Source organism: Macrotis lagotis, chromosome 4, assembly GCF_037893015.1.
Source record: "Macrotis lagotis isolate mMagLag1 chromosome 4, bilby.v1.9.chrom.fasta, whole genome shotgun sequence".
Classification (NCBI taxonomy): domain Eukaryota; kingdom Metazoa; phylum Chordata; class Mammalia; order Peramelemorphia; family Peramelidae; genus Macrotis; species Macrotis lagotis.
Genome location: NC_133661.1, coordinates 105,235,787 through 105,251,597, shown reverse-complemented (window position 1 = coordinate 105,251,597; position 15,811 = coordinate 105,235,787). Strand labels below are relative to the sequence as shown.

Sequence of the window (15,811 nt, the reverse complement as noted above, 5' to 3'; positions counted from 1 at the left end):
CTTCTAAGTAGAATTTTCCAGGAAGGCATTTAATCCTTAAAATAAAATAGCAATACTTATTTTTACTGTTTCATATCATTTGTGCATGCTAATTTTTGTAGTAGAAAAAGGAAATGTGAAGGAGAGAAAAAAGTCAAAGATAAATGACATTTCAAACCTGGGTGACTTAAGAGAAGGAAAAACACCATCAATATAAACAAAGAAGTTGGAAGAAGGGGCAAATCTATAGAAAGTTAAGCAGTAGATAATTAATCAAGAGGAAAAATATAGAGAAATAAGAAGATTCCAGAGAGGGATACCCACATCTAGGATGCAAGAGAAGATAAATTACCAAAAGAGAGACCAAGCTGAAGGCATACAAGTTGGAAAAAGAAGAGAGAGGAGTGCATTGGGAGATATGAGAATATTGAGGGTAATCAACAATGTCAAATGCTACTAAAGAATCAAGTGTTAGAATTGAGAATATGCCATCTAATTTAGGAGTTGATAACCTATTTGCAACCCCTCAGCAGTTTGTGTACTCGTTAGATGTTAGGGGCTAAGGAATGAGTGGGTTTACTATAGGGCATAGTTTGAATAGAGTATGAGCTGGAGGTAGAGTGATGGAAAAGAGATTGGGTTTATTCATTTTTAGAATGCAAGAGACTAGAGTAAGATTGCAAGTAAAAACAAAGGGAGGTAAGGGAAACTTCCCATGGTGGGGGGGGGGGGTTAGGAGAGGCAAGGAAGAATAGGGAAAGATGAGCAATGGCATTATGAAGGTTCTAGAAAAAGTGTTGGTAGAACTATAACTAAATTTTGGAGCTGAGGCAAGTACTACCCACCATGCCCATGATGTCTTCAGTTAAGTAATGCAGAAGGCTTGGACATTGCCCCATGGGGGGAGATGAGGGGAGATCTGGGACAACAGCATGAAGTCACTACTGGAGAGTTTTGGTGGAAGTGAAGGTGGAGCCACTCCAGTATGCCATCTGGTGGTTTCCTATTTTATGTAATTATTCTTGCTAACTAGATGCTAAACTCAGTTATTTCTTTACATTTGCAAAGGATTTTAAGGGACATCAGTACCTTTCTCAGTTCAGAATATTGGAACAAAACTTTCTAATTATGACTGGCTGATAGAATCAAGTACGTAAGTAAAAAGATTGGCCTTGGCAAGGAGAAATCATAGGCCATCTCAAACTCAAAGGAATGAAATAAGTCAAAACACAGAGGTTTTGAGGTAAGGAGGAATGGAAATAAGAATTACTAACAGATGGTCTCAATCTGCACAGTAAAATAGAAGAGGATGCAAGGTCAATCTGTTGGGAAAGAAAGGAGTTAGGGTCAACAAGCGGCTTGAAGAGGTTTAGCACAGCTGCTGTGCAGTTATTAGGGGTCAAGTAAAGGAAGAAGAGCCAGTTAAAGAGATGTAGAGAAAGTCAATCAGAAGGAAAACCTGAAGAGTGGAACATAGAAACCCAAGGAGGGTAGAATTTCAAGAATGGGGAGTAAGCAAATGTTGCAGAGATGTCGAAGTGGGTGAAAGCTGAGAGAATACCATTAGGTTTGGTAATTAGGTCACTGATGACTGTTGAGAGAGCAGTTTCTGTCATTTAATGAGGGCAGAAGCCAGATTATTATTTAACTCCATTCTATTTAAATGCCTTCTGCATTTATGTAGTTTTTAGATTGGAAATATGACTATTTTTCCTTGTAACAAAATTAGTAGTCTTACTGTTTCAATAGTAGTTAAGTATAAAGGGAATCTAGAAAAGGTTGTTGATAATAATTTTACTCTGTATCCTCTTCATATGTTCCATGAAGGAAGCCCATCTGAAGAAACCTGTATGAGCTCAAAGGGCAGGGATTATCCCAAATTTAGACTGCTTCTGAGGAAATATGAATTGTACTCACAAAGAATTGACTTTAGTCTACTTCTCTCTCTCTCTCAGGCCTTGGAATGGTTACACCCATCAATGACCTCCCTGGTGCAGATACCACATCATATGTAAAGGGGGAAAAACTCACTCGTTGTAAGCTAGCCAGCTTATATAGACTTGCTGACTTGTTTGGGTGGGCACACTTGGCAAATTCCTATATCACAGTGAGTTTTTTATCATTTAATAACTTTCTTTTTTGATAATCCACTCTTACTTAGAAAGTATCATTGATTTCTTTCTCCTTTCCTCATAGTAAGGATGTAGAAGAGAAAAGGGAATGTTTCAGGGAAGCAGCTTTCAGCCTGTCTTCTAACTGTAGAGCACCTAATATTTATTTAAATCTTACCATCCCTGAAGAAGAGACTACAATTCTCCTAAATTGTTCAGCTCAGTTCACTGATTGTCATGCTTTTAATCCAGGCCAGGAAATCTCTAAATGAGAGAACTGAACCAGGAGGTCATTAAATCTCTCTACCACTAAGTCTTAGAAGCCTAGGATGCCACATTATTTTCGTGGTAATAGAAAACATTCCTGTTATCCTTTGAGTTTTTGTGGCATTAAAAAATCAATATATTGGGAAAGGCAGGGATGGACATAGAAGATTTCTAATGATTTTGATCATTTCACTGTCCACTTTGACCTGATTTTTCTCTGTTGCTTAGGAAGAGAGGCAGAACAATTACAATTTTCAAGGTAGTTTTGCTGTGATTAAATTTGCTGTGACATAAGTTTGGTAGACAAAGTATTCCCCCCCCCCACACACACACACACCATACCCTGATCCTTACCTCCTGAAATATAATCATTAAGTTCAAAGTAAAACTTAGATTTAGGCTTGAGTCTTAACTCTGCCATTCACCATGTCCTTAGTTGAAGTTACTTAAGCTATGAATCTTAAACTACTTCCTTCATCTAAAATTGAAATAAATATTTGGTCTCCTGGTTTGAAAAGATCAATTGATCCTGTAAACCTCTAATAAAGCACTAAATTTATATATGTATATGTATATGTATGTATGTGTGCATAGCAAGTAGTACTTATTAAAAAATATGTAATATTTGGTGCTAGATTGTAACTTCCTGTGTGTGTTTGACTTTTTTTTCCCCTCATTTCCAGGTAAGAATAAGCAAGGAACAAGACCACATTCTCATTATTCCTAGGGGTCTGTCTTTTTCTGAAGCCACAGCCTCCAACTTGGTATTATTTTCATTCTTGTTACTTTTCTCTGTGATTCCTTGCCTTTCTTGAACATCTTACAATTTTCAGTGTTGGTGTAAATGAGTAAACATAGAGATGCAAAAGAAAAAACTGACTGAGTGAAAATTATTCAAGTGATTGTTTGTTTGGAAGGATGAAGTTTAAGACAAGTGGCCTGATAAGTAAGCTGAGTATGATTAGTCCCCCTCTTCATATTTTGAAAGTAATGGTAATCTTTGGCTTTTCGTGGTCTATGTGGCCACCTTACTAAAGAAAAGGAGAAAGAGTGCTTTACAGATATGGATAAAAAGGATTTTTCATAGTATCTTAGCCTGGCACTTCTCTTCAACAAACATTTCTAATGCACTTTGCACTTATGCACTTTTGCATTTATTATGCATATCGGGTGTTAGGTGCTGAGAAAAATAGAGAAAATAAGAAACATAGTACTTTCCCTCAATATAGTGAGGATGAGAAGATTTGGACACATATTATACATTTAATAATGTATAGTCTTTGAAGAAGAGGGTCTCAGAGAAATTATTTTATCTGGAGGTGAGAGGGGATCTAGAAAAGTTCATTGAGGAGGTAGCCTGGAAGGATGAAAAGGATTTCTAAAGAACAGACAGGAGAGATTGAAAGGAAAGAATCTATTCCAGGCTAAAGAAGAAGCATGAACACACCAAGAGGAGAAAACATAACATGTATTTGAAAGTCAGTAAGCAGTTCAGTTGCCCTAGAGGGAATGTGTGGAATGTAGCATGAGATCCATCCAGGTGAGGTAGATTGTAAGGTGTTTGTAGGAAAGATTGTAGGGTGTTTGAATGCCAACACTAGATTGAATGCCAGAATATAAACTGAGGCTTTATTTGGAAGTGGTTATTGTTTTTGTTGTTGAGTCTACAGTTAAAGCTATGCATATAGTAGAAATTGGAGGTAAATAGACCTGTTAAAGGAGGCATTCCTATCTATTAGCAAAAGCCTCAAGAATGAAAGGACTTAACATTGGTCCCAGATGCTGTAGTGATGCAAAATGGAAATTTTCTAGCTAGTGTAGTAAAAAGTTGAAGACCACCTGACTTTCCCAATAAAAAGGCTTGAGTTTCTGGCAGACTTCTCAAGGACTGTACTGTCTTGATGGTACTAAGTTTGATGGCAAATACTACCATAGTTTCTTTGAGTTTGGTTAGAGAGACACAAGCAGAGCTTCATGTATCTCTTTCTTATTCTGCAGGTAAAAGTCAATATAATAGGAGAAGTAGTTGATCAGGGAAGTACAAATTTGAGAATTGACCCCACAGGATTCAGTCCTCATGCTGCTATCTACTCTACACGCCCTGATGTCAAATGTGTGATACACATCCATACTCCCGCAACAGCAGCAGTAAGTTATGGGGTGGGGAGGAGAAGGTCCCCTATAATGACCTGGGGGAGAGGAGTTAATTTTGTACTTTCCCTTGTGTTCTTTGTTCTTTTCTGTTCCACGTTATTACCTTTTTACAGAAGTTCTTCTTAAGTCATTAACAGTCAAAATCCTCTTTCCAGTGATTTTTTTTCTGTACCTGAAATGTAAAAGTAGAATACTTTGGACCAGAGGCTTAAATTCTGCTGTTTATAACAGTTTGTGAAAGGAGCAGTAAAATCAGGAATAGGGATTTTTTAAAAAAAAATCTGAGCCAATTGATGGAAGTTATGTTAGTAACCTTGAATTAGGAACAGGACATGTAATATTCTCTGTAGTAACAAACTGACACACCATTTAAATTGGTGGCACCCTGAAGATTTCAGGATCTCATATCTAGTATTTTGCAGAAGATTGCAGGGGAAAAGGAGTAGCCGAGTACTTCATCAGCTGTCTGAAGGGTATCTAGTCCCTGTAGAAGTTCACTACTGTTTGGGCTTCATCATCATGTTGATACCACTAAATAGGTATCTTCAATGAAGTGTGGGATCCTTCCAATCTCTCAAGAGGCACTGATTCTGGGAGAAGTTGCATATTATGATTACCAAGGATCCCTGGATGAACAGGAAGAGAGAATTCAGCTACAGAAAGTTCTGGGGCCAAGCTGTAAGGTATGTGGCAGAATTTCTGACTTTGGTAGCTATTTTTGCTGTTCCTGCTGTTGATTCAAACAGTGTGAGCTATGGTGATTTTTTTTCAAGTAATTCTGGGGCTTCTATTTTAGGTGCTGGTGCTAAGGAACCATGGTGTTGTAGCACTTGGAGAAACAGTAGAGGAAGCCTTTCATTATATTTTTAATGTGCAAATAGCCTGTGAGGTGCAGGTAAGATGAATGCTCTGTTTTCATAATGTCTAAAATTCCACTTGGAAAATAAATAACAACACTCTTGACCTTGGGCAAGTCACTTAACTCCATAGTCTTGCAAAAAAAATAATAATAACCTTCTCAGGGCCAATACTTGATTATCTGTTGAACTGGAAATGGGAGTGCTATTGAAAGCAAAAGATTATCCAACTATATCATCTATTGTCAGTCTTCCCCATGCCAAAGCTTTTTGTCAACTCTCTAAACAAGAAGTTTAATAACAGAGTCCTTCTGTTACTGCTTCCCTTCTTATATAGGTTCTGAGAGGTCAAGAGAAGCAAGAACCACAACTTTCAACTCTTTTTATGTTACTTGTAACTGCTTTTATTAAAACCAATGGAATTAGATTAATGTTGAATTTAGTGATTTCCTTTTCTTTCCTCAAGCATTGTTTATTTTTTGTTTGTTTTCTTTTTAAAGTGGCAATAATATTAGCTACTTCTTATGGTTTTTTTTTAAGGAAAGCGTTTTGTAAACATGAAGCATATGTTATTAAAATTATTATCATTATGTTTTTCTTTTAATGACTTTAAGACTAATTTCTCCTACTTTGTGTTATGTGAGAAATAGGTAGCAATATTGATTCATTGAGAATTTTTTTTTAAAGCTCTCAACTGACCTTAAAATTTTTAATGTACCTTTCTTTTTTGGTATTTTATCTCTCACTATGAATTTCATCAAAGGTGTTAGCCTTTTTCTTTGGGTTTAGTAGCCTTCTCAAGACTCATGTCATTTTACTAATCAAGAATTTTGTTCTTTTAAACAAATTATAATTCACTCATTATCACTGTGTCTGTACATTTTTCCATTGGATATAGGTACGGGCATTAGCAGGAGGAGTAGACAATCTACTTGTACTAGACCTGCAGAAATACAAGACTTTCACTCACTCTGTAGCAGCAACAGGAGGAGGAGGCGTGAACATGAGTTCCCAGCAGAAGTGGAAAGTTGGGGAGCTTGAGTTTGAAGGACTGATGAGGACGCTGGACAACCTGGTACGTGGACAGTCCAAACTGAGCATTGATGTTATGTCAGCCCCAGGAGGTTCCCTGGCTGCCTTTACATTCTCTCAGAGAAAAATTGTTCTGAAAGGTTTTCTGGTTTGTTATATCTTGGTTTAAATAAAAGTGAGAATGGAAAATATAGATGACATTTTATTTTGAATTCCCTATCTTTTCACAAATGTCCTGAGATAGAGTACCCAAAACAGAAGAAAAGAAACCCCAAAGCCATAGGAATATTTAGTAGTAAAACTTCTAAATATTCACATCAAATCTGAGTGCGTAGCAAAGAACTTCTCAATGTTTCGACATTTTGGTGGGAAATGTATAGTTTTTAGTCAGGAATTATGAAAGTAGCATTGTCTGAAACTTTCATAATTAGTTAGAAAGTGTCATTAACTGGAATGAATTTTCAGCAAAAAGGGAATTTACCTCTAACTTCAGTGCTAAACAGGAAGGTTGGAGAAGTTTTATTTTGTTGGATAAACTTGTTTTTTTGGTTGAGAGGCAGTTCAGGTTTATTGGGGGGGATAGATTAACAACAAAAAAAAACAGCTTTTGCAATCATCTTTTTTGAAGTATTAACAGCAACAGTTGAAATTTGGGTGTTTTGTTTTTCCAAGTGCTATTTTCTCCCTCCTTTAGGGGTACAGAACTGGCTATGCTTATAGGCATCCTTTGATCCGAGAGAAGCCTAGACACAAAAGTGAGGTGGAGATCCCTGCAACTGTGACAGCCTTTTCCTTTGAAGACGACATGATGCCCCTTTCACCTCTCAAATTCTTAGTACAGAGACAGCAGCGTGAAAAGACAAGATGGCTGAACTCACCAAATACTTACATGAGAGTGAATGTACCTGAGGAGTCTTGGAATGGGGAAACCAGTCCCAGAACAAAAATCACAGTATGCCTTGACTTGATGTCTTCTGCCTATCTGTCTTCATGATTCTCTTGAATTACCCAGGCTTTGAATAGCTTCATTCTAGCAAATCATTAATGATATAGTTAGAAGCACTTAATATGACAGCAGTGTATCAGAACCTATTCAAAGAGATTAGCAAAACTTAACTCAAGTAATGCCAGAGAGAGTTGGGTGAAATTTCCAGAAGCTGTTACTATGTCCATGTGGCACTTTAAGGTGTAGTGTGTGACACTGGAGAACAGATGAATCCATTTTTCTCATCAAAGGTTTTGGTTCAGACTTTTTTTCTTATAATTTTCTTTTCATCTGGCATTTCACATGAAAATTCCTGAGTATCTAATAAAATATTCAATTCCATCATGTAAGTTAAGAATATTAGAATGTTTAAATTCCTAGCATTCACTTAAAATCTAAGTATTCTAACTATTTCTCACTTTACATTTTAGATTGTCTATCAACCTGTAAAGCTGTGGGTAGTGAGATAAACCTTTTAACCAGCTTCTACCTTTGTGAATTTTTCTTATCCATTTTTATCAGCAACTGGCATTATGCTTGGGATCGTTGTCCCCAACAACTTTAAACTTTATCATGATCCTTTAAGGATCAGGATGAGGAGCTGCCAAGAGTGCTTCCTTTTCCAAAATGCTGATTCAGTTGCATCACCTTGTTTTCCTAGTGACTGGCAATGGAAAATGGGGGTCTAGAAAGCATGGGCACTGAACCTCCTGAGTGGCTCCATATCTCTGAACATGAAAAAGCCATGTAGAATTTCTGAATACCAGAGGGCAGCACTGAACGAGACTTGTCTCCTGTATTTTTACTTGGGGTAAAAGATTTATAGAAAGTTTGTTACCTCAAGAAAAAAAGTGAAATTTGAATCAGTAAATCATTATGCCTATTATATTTATTTATGAGGAGACATATATTATGGGACATAGGTAAAACTGGTAGATGCCACAGATTAAATAGCTTAATATTATTAATGAAATTCTTTATAAAACTAGTCCTTTGCACAGTGTTTTATGTTTGACTTTTCCATTCTATTAAATACATTATTAATCTTTCTTAAAGTGGATGAAAGCAGAGGATTCCTCTAAAGTTAGTGGTGGAACACCCATCAAAATTGAAGATCCAAATCAGTTTGTTCCTCTGAATACAAACCCAAGTGAGGTCCTGGAAAAAAGAAATAAGGTAATAATTATTACAGAATGATCATCAGACTAATTTGTATTACTGCTAGGTATTTTCACAATTCAGTAAATCTCAGTGTTATACTAAAATCATGATCAAATCCTACAATTCCAAAGTGAAATATGCAGGGAGGAAGGGGGAGGGAATAGAGTTGTTAAGGGCTAGAGGAAGGTTGTAATATTTGAATTGGATTCAACATTTCAACTAATGTTCATTGAACATCTACCCAGATCTGTACCCAGGTCCAGCTTGCTGGAATGTATAAGATAAGATCTTAATATTTAAGGGATTATTATTAATCTTGTTGTAGGAACACAGGCCTACAAGGCATTTAATCATAACAACCCCATGTGGCGATACTCAAGTGACAAATTAAGTAGAACAGATAATAAATGCTATTGGTAATCAATGAGGCTTCAAAAAGGAGCCTAATGGTATACCTTAAAGGATAATGACTAAAGAAATTCTTGGTTATTAATATGTACTTACTCTCTGACTGACAGATGTTGATGTTTTTTCTGAGAAAGTCAAGGCATCTGTGTGATTGATGACAAAGACTTTGTTTTTGCTTTTATTATTTTTTCATTATAGATTCGGGAACAAAATAGGTATGACTTGAAGACAGCAGGACCACAATCCCAGTTGCTTGCTGGCATTGTTGTTGATAAGCCTTCTTCGGTAAGTCAATAGGACAAATAATTTCATTTAAGCTACCACATTAATTGGAATTAATTGGTAATTCTAGGAGGAAATATTTAAAGTCTATCTTCATCACAAATTTAGATGTATTCCTTGCATATATTTTTAGCTTTTTACTTATGATTACTATTTTGTAAAAGAAGAATCATTTGTTTGGTTTATTAGTATTTGTCTAATAACATCTATCAGAACCTAAGTTCAGTTTATAAATTTCTTCCCTAAAATTGACCCACAAAGTTAATGGAAAATTGTAAAATTCTATCAGCAATCACAGTATTTCAGATTCAGGAAATGGATTGAGATTTTTATTTAACCCTGAGCCTTAAGTGCACCACAAAAATGAATTGTTCCCAAAAGGTAGATCATTTGCTTGTTACTGTTGCTCTATTATTATTGTTTGTGAGTCTTTCAACTGCAAGTCTCTGCTAGCCCTAATCCATCCTTCATTCAGTCACTAAAGTAGTTTTCCTAAAGCCCAAGTCCAGACATACACACACACACACACACACCCTTCTCTTTAATAAACTCCCCTGTTCAGTATTCCCATTTGCCTCCAGGATCAATGGTGGCTGTTCCATGAACTCTTGTCTCATTTCTAGGCATTTTTGCTGCCTTTCTCATTCCCACCTCTGATCTGAAATGCTCCCCTCCTACCCTCCATGTACTTTAAGTCCCCATTAAAATCCCATCTTTTACTAGAAGTGTTTGACACAGGTCTGGCACACCCTAGGCTTTTAATAAATGTTGATTGATTGATTGTTACACAGAGCAGTTGTTTTTTTCTTTTCTAGAGCATGCATTTTGAAGAAGATGAGCATGCTCCACCAGCACCACCTAACCCCTTCAGTGATCTGACCGAACGGGAACTTGAAGAGTATAAGAAGACAATCGAACGCAAACAGCAAGGCCTGGAAGGTCAGTCACTTAATGGCACATTAGTCCTGAGCAGCCAATCTCTGAACCTGAATTCCTCATGATCTTTGTGAGATCTCTGAATCATGAATGGAAGGGCAGAGGAAGGTATTTTGCTTTAAAAAAACAAAAGAAACTCTTTCATCTTTCCTGGTCATCTGCCTTTTTCTACATATTATTAATACATAAATGGAAAGGAGCAAAGTAAAGAATGACCAGGGACTGTGCCTTCTTGATACCCTAAGCACATCTATAGATGGCAGCTTTGGAATAGTAGGGGATTTTGGGTTTGCTTAAGGCAAAGTTTGCCAAGAGGCAGTGTGCTGTAAGTGCTCCAACTATATTGTAAGAGGAGAAGACCTTGTGATTGGATGGCCTGGCTTCAAATCTTGACTTTACCACTTAATACTTGGGCGATTTGGGGCAAATTCCATCATCTCCCTGTGTTTCAATTTCTTCAAGTATAAAAGGAAAGGTTTAGGTTAGATGATCTATGAGGTCCCTTCCAACTCCATAGCTATGATTCTGTGACCCTAGAAACTAAATTTTCCAATGTTTCTCAGTAAGAAATCAACTACAAAACTAAATAGGCACATTCTAAAAGCTAAGGCTAAGATAGTAATAATTTTCTTTCAAATTTGTGGTATAAGATATCCCATTCTTTCAAGATATATGTCTTCCCTGGATAACTTTCAGTGCATGGTTATGCAATATAATAATTGAAAAATCAGTGGCAAAAGCCAAACTCTAGAATTCACAGGTATTTGGAGAAAATCAGTCCTCAGTGACAGCCCAGCAGGCAAAGCCCAAATGAATGCCAGAATACCAAGTTAATGTACTGTCTCCTCAAGTCTGCTTTAGGACTCGATCTTGGAAGAATTAACAAAAGCATCCCAGCCAATTCTTTTTTTTCCTAAGGAAACTCTATTAGCATGCATGATGGCTCTCACTCACATCACAGCTAAGAAAAAAATAATTCTCTTTACTCCTCAACCAGAAGCAAAGAGCCAAGGTAGTTCAAGAACTCTGTCCCTGTTGGAAGTAATATAAGAGGAATTAAGGATAATTGGATGTTCTACAGTAGAAGTTTTCATCAGTGTATTACTAAAGAAGAGAGCCATCTTGACTCAAAATAATAAATACTCTTAAGGAGTATTTTTGAACTTATTGTTATATTAACATAAGGTTGATAACTACTTCCAGTTTCCATATTTATAAAATGCCCCTGTTTAATTTCTTACTTTTGATAGCCTAAAGCTCTGGATAACAAATATGTTTTAGAAACTTAAATGTACTGTCTGTACCTTTAAAGCTTGTTCACTTTCATCGTAATATTCTGAAATGGCCTACTAATATTGCTATGGCAGGAATTAGCATTGGATATTCTTCAAAGAGATCACAGAGCCTTGTCTTGCACTGCAGTGATGAGCGATGTTGCATAACCATTCAAGATCACAAAGTACATTTTGTATTTTCTAGGTAGCATTGTAACTGAAAGTTATTCATATCGGTTTCTTGCTTGGATGACCAACAAGCTAATTTATTGATGCTTCCTTGTACCAGTCAAAACCTTTAACAATGCATTAACCTCCCAAATTAATAGTTACTAATCTTGTGATAAGCTTTAGCGTGATAAATTCATTGATGAAGATGGATTGATTGCCTTACCATAGACAGAGCCTGTAATAAATGCACTGACTTGGACTGAAAATTCGATCTTGTATTTTGCATGGCTTTTAACTAAACTCTTATCCTACAGATGCTGAGCAGGAAATAGTCTCAGATGATGGTTCATCTGTCTCACAAATTCAGTCTCAAACTCAGTCACCGCAAAATGTCCCTGTAAAATTAGAAGGTATTCAATATAGTTTCCCATAATCATCCTGAGGTGGTCTTAGAGTTTGCCTCCTCTATCATTCATGTTGCTGCATGCAAAGAAATTAAATCCTCAGTGATATGTTTGCCTTGGATATTATTGAACTGTCCAGTGGGTGAGATTTTTCATAAAAGGTTGATGATTTTGTTCAATTTATGAAAAGAATGATTATTTTAAAGACAATTGACATGCTGAACTTCAGCTATAAGCACTTATTGGGTTCTTTGAAGGACTATTTTCCTTCTTGAGTTTTTATGCCCAATTTAAGGATATCACCTTAGTAATATCCAAGGTAATATAGCAATGTCTTGGTACATAGTAGACTTTTCAAATTGCATTAAATTGTATCCAATTTGATATGTCTTAAGTTCTTGCTATGATTCTTGGATTGTCCCCAAACTTGATATGAAAATGTTTTCCAGACCCATGTAATAGTCATGAGAATTATCCAAAAACTGACATTTAATGAAGCTTGAGGAACTATATTCTATTAAAGCTTTTTCTTCAATGTGATTAAAAAAAGCAATTCTTGCATAAAATCCAAATATTTGAACATTTTAAGCCTAAACAGTAACAGGACAATTTCCTTTTTTACAGAAAACCATGAGATATTTTCCAAGAGCATCCTTTCCATGGAAGTGCCTGTTGTGGTAGTGAATGGCAAAGATGATCTACATGATGTAGAAGATGATCTTGCCAAGCGTGTGAGTCGATTAACCACAAGCAAAGCTGTAGAGAATGTTGAGATCACCTTCAGGTCTTCTGAGAAAATTGAAGAAGTCCACTCCCCAGAAGGCTCTCCTTCAAAATCACCATCCAAGAAAAAGAAGAAATTCCGCACTCCATCTTTTCTGAAAAAGAACAAGAAAAAGGAGAAAGTCGAAGCCTAAGTAACTCCTTTTTATTATAATGTGATATTGCACACTTAAAAACCACATTTAAGTCAACCATTAATATACATTAGTAGATCAGCATTAGGGATTGACAGCAAACTGGACTTTAAAATTAAAAATCGAACTGGAAAAGAAAAAAGGTAAAAAAAGAAAAGAGGTAAAACCCAAATTCATCTCTCACTTTGTAGGTCCAAAAGTTACTCCCAAGTTCTGAAACATTATGCAGTTTAAATGAGATCTGCCCTGGCAGGTATTCATCCAGTGCCCCATAGTCTGAGCTCTTCCTGAAGTGCTTCAGGCCTTCCTTCACCGTCATGTCTGTCTGGGAACATAACCAGTGAGGAAGCAAGAGAATTTTTTATTTTTCAACTGCTTTGCCTCACTTGGTAATCAGATTATACTTTTTTATTATTATTTTTGACCACATCTTTTCTGTCTCTGTACCCACTGTTTCAGTGGATAGACAGCAACAGAATATATAAATCTTTTTAGACTATAGCTTATAGAACAGGTATACACTGGCACCTAATAGAAAAAAAAATTAAGCAAAGATTGGTTTGGAATCTTTTGCATTATGTAAAATGGCCTCATCTAAAGTAACTTTGTTTGCCAAATATTTCATTTTAGTGAAATATAATTTTTGAAAACTTCCTTTTTTATTAGTTAGAAAACCCCTTATTTTTCAATAAAGGGGATTTTGTACACATAACATGGATAACTTAGTTTAACTCTGGCAAAACAAATTTTTGTATGTTGAGATGTTTGTATACCATTCAGTATAAAAAAATGTTATAAGCATTTAAGCCAATCATTTAACAGTAGAGCTTATTTGAAAATGCTTTGGACTGAGTGTATTTAAATAGAATTCAAGAATCCAGGGGCTCAGGAGCAAAAGAATCGTGGCACATCAAAATGAAACTGGATTCATGCTTAAAAACCTAGTAAATATTTTCTCTTGGTAATGAGAGAAAAATTAATCTCAATAAACAGCCAAATGAAAGGGAGAAAATGTTCAATAGAAAGTAAAATGTCAAGAATAAAATGAGACGTTGGATGAGAAAAGTACCTACTTAGTAAGACCTGGTGTTCACTATGCAGTATAGATTGTGATTTCTCAAATTGGCATGGAGAATGTGTATTAAAGCTTTCTAAATCCATGTCTCTGCCAAAAGCAACTCTTTGCTTGGTTGCATTTACATTTTCAAAGGGTCCGATCCTTCTGGCTTATGTCCCACTAGACAGCACTAGGATAGGTAAGCATGGTTTATGCCACCAGGGGAAACTACCACTTCTTCACTGTTATGAACCGTCTCATCTTTTCTGTTTTCTTCCTTTCTCTTGTAAATAGAAATCTAAACCTAAACTAACATAGCAATTTTTTCTTTCTGTGAAAATTTGACTTCATGAATCCACCACAAATTAGTGACTGATCATTGTGACTCCCAAATGGCCAGTGGGCAAAATAATCCAAAGTATTTCTGGAGGGTGAGTTGGCATGCAAAAAATCATGTTGATTATGGTGTGTTATGGGGCTGGTTCTGTTTTGACTGTATATGTCTGATGATGATGCCAAGTTAAAATGAATCCTGGAAACCATTTTCTAGATATCACTAACTACTGGAATCAGTGTTTTTAATCTCTTAGTGAAATTTTTCAGTTTTGCTTCATTTTGTTTTTAAGGATTTTGTTTATGTTCTACATCATTTGTGTTGTATTACAACATATGTAGAAACAGTAATCTGTGAACTATGCTTTTCATAACTTTTTTTAAACAAAGAATCTATCTAAATGAATACAATGTGCATAAGTATTTTTTAAATGCAAGTGAGCTTTTTGCACCTTCTGCTAATGCCTCTATTGACTTGCTTTTGGCATAAAGAATGAGCCAACCAACTCTTGTGTCCTGTGGAAAAATATATAAATGTTATCTGAGATTGCTCCTAGATGTAATGCTAATTAATGTTAAATCACAAATAAACAGTATTTTAAATAGACCTTTCCAGTATCAGATAATTTTTAGGATGGTCATCTAGCAAAATTAATTTGTTGTCTCTTAACATTTATAAAAACTTCAGTTAACTTGGATTAATATTTCTAGGAGTTATTTTCTGATTGTCTTTCAGTTAAACACAAACTTCTTCCTTTTTGAGTCTTTATAGATGAAATTTTTAAAAAATTGCCTGATTTTCTTTCCCTACCTGGTAGGTCTTAGCCAGTTAACATTTTTTAAAATCTAAGACTCTTTCTCAAAGTTCATTTTTTGAAAGCATTGTCTAGGATCATTGGTACAACAAGTGCCTGTAATCCCTGGTACAGTCTAGAAATCAGCTTTAAAAAACTAAATTCCTTAAATGGGCTTATTTTCTTGTGAGTTGGAGTCAATTGAGGGTTCTGATTACCTGAGGTTTTTAATATACTTTATGAAAATTAAAGGTATGGGAAAATGAATGTACTCATTTTTTTTAAACATAGCCAATTATTCCCTTGACATAACACTGCAATGTAAACTACTCATTTCAAAACTTGCCTTTCCTTCAGCTGCAAAGATGACTCCTTAGGACTCCCTCCCCCATCCCCCTGCCAGCTTCTTCTCTGAAGCTGTTTTATTTAAAAATATTTGTCCTAGAACATTTGAAATGAAGCTACTCCATTATGTGTACCTTGGGGGGAAAAAAATCTCAATTTTTGATGATGATTATTATTTATAAAACTCAAAAAACAATTTTCTTCATAGTAACCTATGAAAATAATTTAGCCATTATGCAACAACAGGCACAGTATTATTTATTTAACTGCTATGTGGTATATAAATTGAAGAGGGGTTTTTTGTTGAAACTCTGTCCAGTTATTAGCCGCTAGAGGGTGCAGTA

At 35.7% G+C, this 15,811-nt stretch overlaps 1 protein-coding gene across 9 annotated transcripts in view; it reads left to right on the top strand.

Annotated features, from left to right (window-relative positions):
- The window catches only part of ADD3 (adducin 3), a 168,261-nt gene extending 153,326 nt beyond the window's left edge, over positions 1-14,935 (top strand). For 8 of the 9 annotated variants that reach the window (XM_074233739.1, XM_074233741.1, XM_074233737.1 and 5 more), the window contains 12 exons: positions 1,935-2,086; positions 3,041-3,121; positions 4,356-4,505; positions 5,051-5,194; positions 5,308-5,406; positions 6,267-6,443; positions 7,095-7,352; positions 8,442-8,561; positions 9,153-9,239; positions 10,052-10,175; positions 11,932-12,027; positions 12,646-14,935. In XM_074233739.1, coding sequence (XP_074089840.1) covers positions 1,935-2,086; positions 3,041-3,121; positions 4,356-4,505; positions 5,051-5,194; positions 5,308-5,406; positions 6,267-6,443; positions 7,095-7,352; positions 8,442-8,561; positions 9,153-9,239; positions 10,052-10,175; positions 11,932-12,027; positions 12,646-12,938 — 1,781 coding nt within the window. In that variant the 3' untranslated portion in view covers positions 12,939-14,935. The remainder of the gene's footprint in view (positions 1-1,934; positions 2,087-3,040; positions 3,122-4,355; positions 4,506-5,050; positions 5,195-5,307; positions 5,407-6,266; positions 6,444-7,094; positions 7,353-8,441; positions 8,562-9,152; positions 9,240-10,051; positions 10,176-11,931; positions 12,028-12,645) is intronic. The other variant, XM_074233745.1, reaches the window with a different exon arrangement.
- Positions 14,936-15,811: the final 876 nt, after the last annotated feature.